General features: G+C 45.8%; 1 protein-coding gene across 1 annotated transcript in view; it reads right to left on the bottom strand.

Annotated features, from left to right (window-relative positions):
* Positions 1-567: 567 nt before the first annotated feature.
* LOC119446523 (dorsal-ventral patterning protein Sog-like) overlaps positions 568-8,311 on the bottom strand; it is a 319,224-nt gene continuing 311,480 nt past the window's right edge. Inside the window, 1 exon segment of the mRNA XM_037710970.2 lies at positions 568-7,060. Within this exon segment, the coding sequence (XP_037566898.1) occupies positions 6,981-7,060 (80 nt within the window). The 3' untranslated portion in view covers positions 568-6,980.

Here is an 8,311-nt window from a genome sequence, read left to right as displayed (position 1 = left end):
CACGGCCCAATGGGTACAGAGTCGGCCTGCTAGACCAGCCGTAGGAACAACTTGGGTCCCTGACTATGTGCCACTGGATACGTGCCGCCTCTTCGGTGACAAAAATAATAAAAAGGAAAAAAAAAGAAACTTTAAAATCCGGTGCCGGGCGGAATCGAACCCACGGCACACGTGTTCAGATAATCTCGTCTGAACAGGCGCCACACGAGGACTTCGCGGCGGAGACGTCAGATGGCGCGGCGTATTCAGTGAGACGCAGGAGAAAGGAGCCCGGATGAATACACGCATTACACATGACGCGTCTCGGTGATGGCAGTACGGTGTGTCGCTACATTCTTTCAGTACTAATCGCATCAGCATCGACGTTCATCGTGAGATAGATTCTGGATTCTGGCGTATTTCTTTATTTTTTTTTTGCACTTTGAGCACGCAATGTTTGGCCAACAGAATTTGACATTTATTTGATTGTCTACGGACTCGCACGATTAGCAACCTCTGATTCCTGCGATATCCGATGTGCCGCGCAGGAAGACATTGGCTCCGAAGCCAAAATAAGAGGCAGACAGAGACAAACAATAGTTACTTTATTTTATTCTCCATAATATTTTAGTTATCTTCGTCCTCGCTCATATGTATCTCTTTTTTTTCTCACGTTTTCACGCTACAAACATGTCATATGGGGAATCGCGGGTACGCACCCACTCTCTAAAAGCGGCTCCAATAAAAAGACAAACAAAATATGATGAGTCAAGCAGTTTGCGAAAATTCTACAAGATGGGCATTCAATAATGGCGAAACAATACAGTTCACATTCTCTGGCACACATACAAAAAGAGGCACATTCAATAACAGAACTTTCATCACATTTTACATAAATAAGGCGCGCCACGCTCGAAAGCAGTGTTCGAAGCACAGTCTGAGGCCACTATAAGCTCGGAGAAAAAAAAATAAAGTTCCTGTAGATGAATACATTGGCAAGATCACTTTATATGCGACGCGCTCCTGTTCATCAACGCGTGCTAGCCATACTTCGTAACACATTTTGCTTTGGTTAAGCCTATGGGCCAGGTTAAGCCTATAAGCCTATAGGCCAGGTTAAGCCTATGGCGTTTGCCGAAATATGTGCCGTAGAACTAAACATGGCGACGCTATAGCTAAGGATCCAACACCACGCCGGTGTTCTGAAACTAGACAATATTTCGCTTCAGATGGGATGCGAAAAATCTGTGATGATCTTCAAGACAATCCTACGGTTTATCACCTGTGACGTTGCCCTGCTGAAGCAAAAATAGAAAAAGAAGTAAATTATCGATGATTTTACAACGTCGGCACGCTTACGGCAACGAATTCGCCCAACATTTTCCTTTGGCAGGATCGTTTACATTTGCAAACCACAAAGCAGCGGATGCCTTTCGTTTGCTGATCCTTTACAGGGATTGCGACAATTTTTAGTAAAATACACTGCTCGCTTAGTTTATACATCTTAGGTCCAGAATTTGAAAGGTGAAGAACCACCAATTGCGTAAGCTCAAGCCTTAGACGATGAGGGCTTGCTGCGCATCTTAAGTAACCTATTAGAGGTGATGATGGTTATGTCGAATGAAGCTGCATGTAAGGGAAAAATACATGTAAATGCACAAAAATAAAACATTGCAACTTGATATGAGACAACTTATGAGCTATTAACGACCAATAAATGTGCCTCTACGCATCCATCATTACCCTGAGCAAATTTGGGGTGAGGTAAACTTATTTTCATAACTTTTGAACTGAATCCAGACAAGAATGCAAGCTAAATTTCCGGACCCTAAGCAGCTCACTCGCATACTTTATTTGGTGTTTAAAGAAATGGCGAAGCCCTTAAATATGACGATGCCGAGAAGCGATAGATATTTTCAAGCTACGAACAAAGCCTCTTCTCTCTCTTATTATTCGATTATTACGATTATTCTCCGCGGCATAAACTACTTTCGCTCGGCCAATAAAACGAGTGAAAGAAACTTATTCACCGCTCAGTTCCTCCACAACATCGCAAAAATGTTCGCCTGTTAATTGCTTGTTCTGCAATTTCTCCAACAATTCGCAGGGCTTTCTGAGCTGAATCTAATGAACGTTTTCTCACAGACAAAGAAACAATAAAAGTTAAAGAGTGATAACACGTAATAAACTCACAAGGCGCACTTAGTTTAATCACCAGAGGGGAATGAAAGTAACATAATAAATAATAAAGGAGGAGCTTGCGGCGCCCGCGCCCTACATGTTTATATCGTTAATCAGCTCAAAACAAACAAGGACTCGAACATCGATAAAAAACCACTAAAGCTGTGACGCAGCAGCCTATGTTCTGGATTTCCGAAGTCAGATATCCTCGCGCAGGCTTCAATCTTGCTGTCGTGTGTTTGCACTACATGACGTTTTTGAAAGAACACATTACGATAACAGAGGGTAAAACATAATGCGAATAGGCACGTCACTGTCGAACAAGAACACGCGATGAGAGGAAGCTTTACACGGCGCAAAATTCTAATTTTGCTGTATCTATTTATTGACAAATATCGATTGATTGACTTACAGTCTGGTTGCTCCAATCCACTCGTTAGAAAATATACTAGCTGCGTTGAAAAGAACATATTCTTTATCGAAATTTATGCAAGCAGAGCATTTGATAGAGATCCGAAATTGTTTTATTTGGAAATAAATGGCAAAACTTGGAAATAGTTGATTTCGATTAGATGCCTTACCAGCCATGAAATACCTAGTGATACTACTTTATATACATATTTGGGGCAGTTTATAACTGCAAAGAAACAGAAGCACCTTTTTCGTTTCCAATCAAATCATCGCAACTTCAAAAAAAAAAAAAAAAAAATACCAAAGCTATATCTCTATGAACGCGAAAATTTCACGAGCGACGTAACTTCCGCTTTCAACAAAACAGCTTTGATGACCGCTATTTGTTATGCTAAAGAGACAAAATGTGGTGGAATAATACCTATTCTTTATCGGTCACAATCTTTGTCAATCCCAGCCAGAAACATGTTGAAATTTAATTCCAGCATTCAAGAGCAATTCATCTTGCCCTTTCTTTTTTTTTATATGCAAGAAATCTTGTCCGTGCCTATATTTCGGGTGGCAGGAATTGCCTGTTCTGCGTTTAATACACCGAATAACGGCGACCGATGCAAAGCTTCCTCTAAAAAAATCAGAGCTGCACTTGAAGCTGCAGCAAAATGAAACGAAGGCAAAACCACAATCAAATAGAAACGCGCTCAGAATACAATTAAGAACTTCAAGATCTCAAAGAAATGTAACAATTAGCGCCTTTTTATTGTTTAGTTTTTTTGCGCTTATTACCGAGCTCAGCTAGCTTGGGTTACGATCATTGTATGCAAGCAATCACAAAAGAAATGGGTCAATGGACAAAGTATACGGTGACCTGGGATGCTCTAACCACGTCACTTCTGGAGAGTTCCGCTTGAGGGCGCCACGGAGGTTCATAGCACTGTAGAGGGCGCCACGCGCGCAGTGCATGCGCCGCTGTCGCTCCATGGTTTGTTCTTTTTGTCATGAAGATAACTATGCCGCCATGACGGTGACATTTCCATGATAGCAGCCAGACCATACGGGCGTGCTCATTAATCGAGAAAGAGGTCCAATCCATCTCGTTTTGCACAGTTCGCCTTTGAGTCTGTTTTTCAGCAGAACAGACTGCAGTTAAACAAGTCATTATATAAGTTACTTGTTTGATGTGCATCTTAATATCGTTAGCTATGTCGAATGCCTCAATCGTCTGGAGAGTGGAAGGCATAACATGAAAACATGTCTTAATATTTGCTATATTGAAGCTAAAAATACATAAAAAAGCAAAGCCAAACCTTTGACGAATCGGTGGAACTCTCATCACGCCATTTTGGCGCCAAATAGTGAGCTCCGCAACGTACATTTGTATGCACTTGTTATCTGCCTTCCCTGAGACCGGCCGTCCACTGTACCGGGCATTTTAGCCCCTTCCCCCCTCACTTGCCCCTCAAAAAAAAAAAAAAAAAAAAACAATCCACGCGCATTTTCAATCGCAGGTTCACGCAACATGCATCCTCCTAGGTCATCGCGCGCGCCCTTATGCGCTCTCTTCTGTCCATCAGTTGGCGTTCACTGCCCAGTTCACCCAGGTGATGACGCACACCGCAGGTCACTCAGATACGAGCTGCAGAGTAGAGACGACACACACTAACGTCAGCGCTTGGGCGAACATCAGCTGCCGAGGCGAGCAGTTGTTTGTCCGTGCTCTTCCATCTATCCTGATTCACAGTTCGCCAGCGTACCGCTGGCGTTGAGGAGTTCCGAGCACAACACAGCCGTATAGATGGCCAGCGAATTCAGGCGAACGATGTGCGCACTTTACCGAAGACACCGGGAGAAGTTTCAAAGTAAATACACGATATGTCCTGCTGAGTAGCAGCAAGAAGAAAGCATCAGTAGTATAGTTGAAGATACGTTGCATGTTTGGTTTTATCAGTGGACGGGCCCCTCCGAGACGACCACGACACCCCGAACACTTCACAGAAACCCTTCTTACTGTCATGCACAAGCTCTCGCGCAGAAACCGCTGTGAAAACAACACCGACACACTCTTCGCAGCCTTTTCCTGTGTATATCCGTGGGCACTTTCTACTGTTCTACGATCGCGTCTATTGTATTGAGAAACGTTAATGGTTTTTATTACCTAGTTTACCTGACAGAAATAATAGAAACATGTTCAGAATATCGACGCTGAAGATTTTGAAGGTACAGCACTTTATCGGCCAAAGGTCACGCGTTTCTCGCGGTTTGTTTATTAGTGACGAGAGCATCTACCTCTAACGTATACTGCTGCTAAAATGCGCAGGTCTGATAATGTTTAGAACATTTGCTGTTGAAACTAACAATGATGTTTTGTTTGTCTTGCACGTTATCCAATATAATGATGACCGCTATTTCGTTTCTCTTTCGATGCCAAGCAACAGTGGGCATGGCCTTCAACAGGCTCTCGAACAACGCCCCTATGAGGAAGCGAATTGCTTGTACCGTCGCTGCTGCATTCACATGGCCCGCGCCTTTTCGCAAAAGGATGCTATAAGTGTGAACCTTTTGAAACCAGCAGAAAGAAATGGGGACCGTCGTAGTAAGTATTGGCACATGTTTCCATCTTGGGCAATGTTTTCAATTTTGCTGCGTAACTCTTGCAAGCAGTCACCCTGTACACAACAGCGCAATATGGCTGGTCGTTTTAAAAGATCACGTGGTAACGTCATTCTAACGTGTATGTAGGCTAAACGCGTCATCGTCGACGTTGTTTTCTCAAAAAGTGTGTGTGACGAACACGCATGTACAACAAATAGCGCAGTTAAAACAGCAGTTCTGAATTATTTCAACCCGTAATCAGTGGCGAAGTGATATGTTTGCACCGATGTAGTGGATCGCACTGAGAAAAGTATCGATTTTTTTTTTTTTTGGTGCGTTATTACTATTATGAAGGGGCTAAACGTGACGAAAGTGCTTCTTCGTAGGACAAAGTGGAAGCATTGCCAATAATTATTTTGCGTGAGCTTTTAAGTAGCAACGGAATATTTGGCTTAGGTGAGTTATTCTAGGCATGTTAATATTTCATACTTCGAAGAGCAGCGCGAAAACCACAGAAAACGAATAATGTAAACAGACACGGCCGAGTCTTGTCTAGTGTTTCGTCTGTTGCGATTTTCGCATTGTAGTTTACGTGTGAAATGTTTTCTGCGAGAGAAAAAAAATAGAGTGGGCAAGTAGCGATGCCTCGGGTGAAGCTGTCGCAAGAGCAGATAAAGATTCTGATTAAAGAAGACTGCGCAACCGAAATGCATAAATATGACGTTGCGTAAGCAGTTTCATAACAGCTTCACGGAAACAGCTCTCCTTGACAAATAGCTGCAGAGATAGGGAGTTAAGTCTTCCATAATAATAGCCTGAAAAAGAAATACTGAGAAGATCTGTTAAACACGGGCTATTAGCAACGTGTCCGATCTCGTCCCCTCACAAGCGCCACAACACTTTCCATACCGCGCCTTTTCCCAGTAATGCGGACAGTGTTCTATATTATACGGAGACGTCTTCTCAGAGACGTCGTAGAGTCGCACTGAGATAGAGAGTCAGAGAAGAAGAGTGCCGTCATCGCTGTCGCAGTGTTGTTGTTTTGTTTTTTCACAAGGCGTGCGAAGCTCGTGGTGGCAGCTTTGGCTTGCATGAGTGCGGGAGAAGCTGGAGTAGTGACGTTCGCGGCTGGTTTGAGTATTCTTCCCCGCTCTTCGTCGCGTGCTTCACTCTGCTCGATATCCTCCTCCTCCTCCCTGTTCCGCCGTTCGCGCACTGAACAACGTCTCATAAGAACACAGGCAAAAGAGAGAGAGGATGGTGGCGACGAGGAGAGCGCGAGGCAGCCGTGTCAAAAAAACGTGTCCTTCGAAGCAAGTTGGGGAGGCGCAGTTCGGCACGCAGCACCACAAGAACAGAGGCCGCCTGCGCTGCTAGCGCGCGGATATGACTGACGACGCCCACATTTGTTCATCCGATCACATTCTCCTCGCTTTCCTGCCACCTACCACGCATGGCGTGGCCGGTGACCGGGGTTGGTGGGTGGGAGAAACAGCAGGACGCCATGCGGCGGATATGTATCAAATCTGCGTCGATCCGTTCGTTGATTGGGCCGGGGGAGCACAAAATGTTCCGGCGACGTTTGGGGGCAGAAGCCAGCGGCCGACAAGAGGGGCAGCGTGCGTCACGTGGGCGGCGGGGCGACGGGGGTCACCCTCGGCGGCGTCCGGCACTTCCGTTCGCCAGGAAGTTGGTGGGTGGAATGTACAGCTGCCGGGGTCACACCGCCGTCTTTGATCTCGCTCGTTTGTTCGCTTTGCTGGTGTCGCGCGTCTGCGTCTGGTGGGACATTCCGTGCTGGCGGGGCACAGTGGGCCGGCTCAGTTCCACGGCGTCCCGCCCCGGGTCTTGCGCTTGCGTCCTGTCCTCCGAGGGGGTCTGTCACCGGCGCGGCCCTCACCTGCGAAGTTGCGCGCTAGACGTTACTGATGGTAGTTTAAGCAGCGAAAAGTTCAGTTTGCCCACTGCAGTGTCAAGTCTACGCGTTCCCTTCTGGCCCAACTGGCGGCACCGCGACTTCGAAGGCATCGGACAGTTCGGAAGAAATCGAACTGCCGGTTACGCGTGATGTGGATATAAGAGCAACATTTACATCTCTGCATCTAGTGGGAGATAGCCACTTTATTCATTGTTCTCAGTATTAGCTGCCCCGTGACCATAATCAAATATAGTTCGGCGCAAGTTCTGACATAAAAGAAAAAAAAAAAGAAATGCTGCTTTATGCCATTATCATATAAGTGGTGTTTACTGCACCGACGGCTCTCGCTCAAGAAGCATTATGAGCACAAGCGGGATTTTGTGCTCTCTTCACCTGGCCGGATTACGGCACAACAACTGAAATTTCTTCACATGTTGCATCACATTTCGATCGCAACTGATGACAAGAACTAATCATTTCTGATCATTATCTCTCATCTGAGCAGTCTTGCACAGAGTCCAGCGATTAATGTAAAAGTCTGCGGCTTAACAAGCATCTTTCTAAGGCTCGGGTTTCGCGATTATGCAGATTTTGTTTTAAAATCTAGAATGCGTGACATACGTGTACAGCCACGTACAGCGGTGAACACACTTAGGGTAAAGTATTCTACATTGCTATAATTTGGACGAACATGTGAGCGCGTGACCACGCTTCGCGAAGCGCCGGCGGAGCCAGCGGGGCAGCTCATCAAAGCATATCTAGCGCAGGCGCAGTAATGCCCGAAGGCGCGGCTTTGTGTCGTCGTTATATATTTTTCTGGTCTCGCCGAGGCTGCAGCGCACTGAAGACAATTTCAATTTTTAATGGTATATCGCCGTCTCGGAGAAGCCAACCTTGTGTTTGCAGACAGCGTGCAACATGCCAGTGGTTTCCCCAACTTTCATTAAAAAATCGGGTTTTGAATGCCAAAACAACTCCGCGACCACAACAAAGATATGGTTATAAGGCGCGCCTTAGTGGGGGATTGCGGATTAATTTTGCCCAACTGGGGTACCTCACCGTGTCGCGAATGCCCTGTACACGGGCGTTTTCGCATTTCACCCTCATAAAACTGCGGACGCCACGGCCGGGATCTCATCCCACGACCTTGGATTTAGCAGCGCGACGCCAGAACCATTATGCCGCCATTGAGGGTCTGCTTCTTCAACCTGAGCTTAAGAACCACACAGACGT

This window comes from Dermacentor silvarum, chromosome 3 (assembly GCF_013339745.2).
Source record: "Dermacentor silvarum isolate Dsil-2018 chromosome 3, BIME_Dsil_1.4, whole genome shotgun sequence".
In the NCBI taxonomy this organism is placed as follows: domain Eukaryota; kingdom Metazoa; phylum Arthropoda; class Arachnida; order Ixodida; family Ixodidae; genus Dermacentor; species Dermacentor silvarum.
Note: the sequence above shows the minus strand (reverse complement) of the source record. Positions and strands in the feature narration are given on the sequence as shown.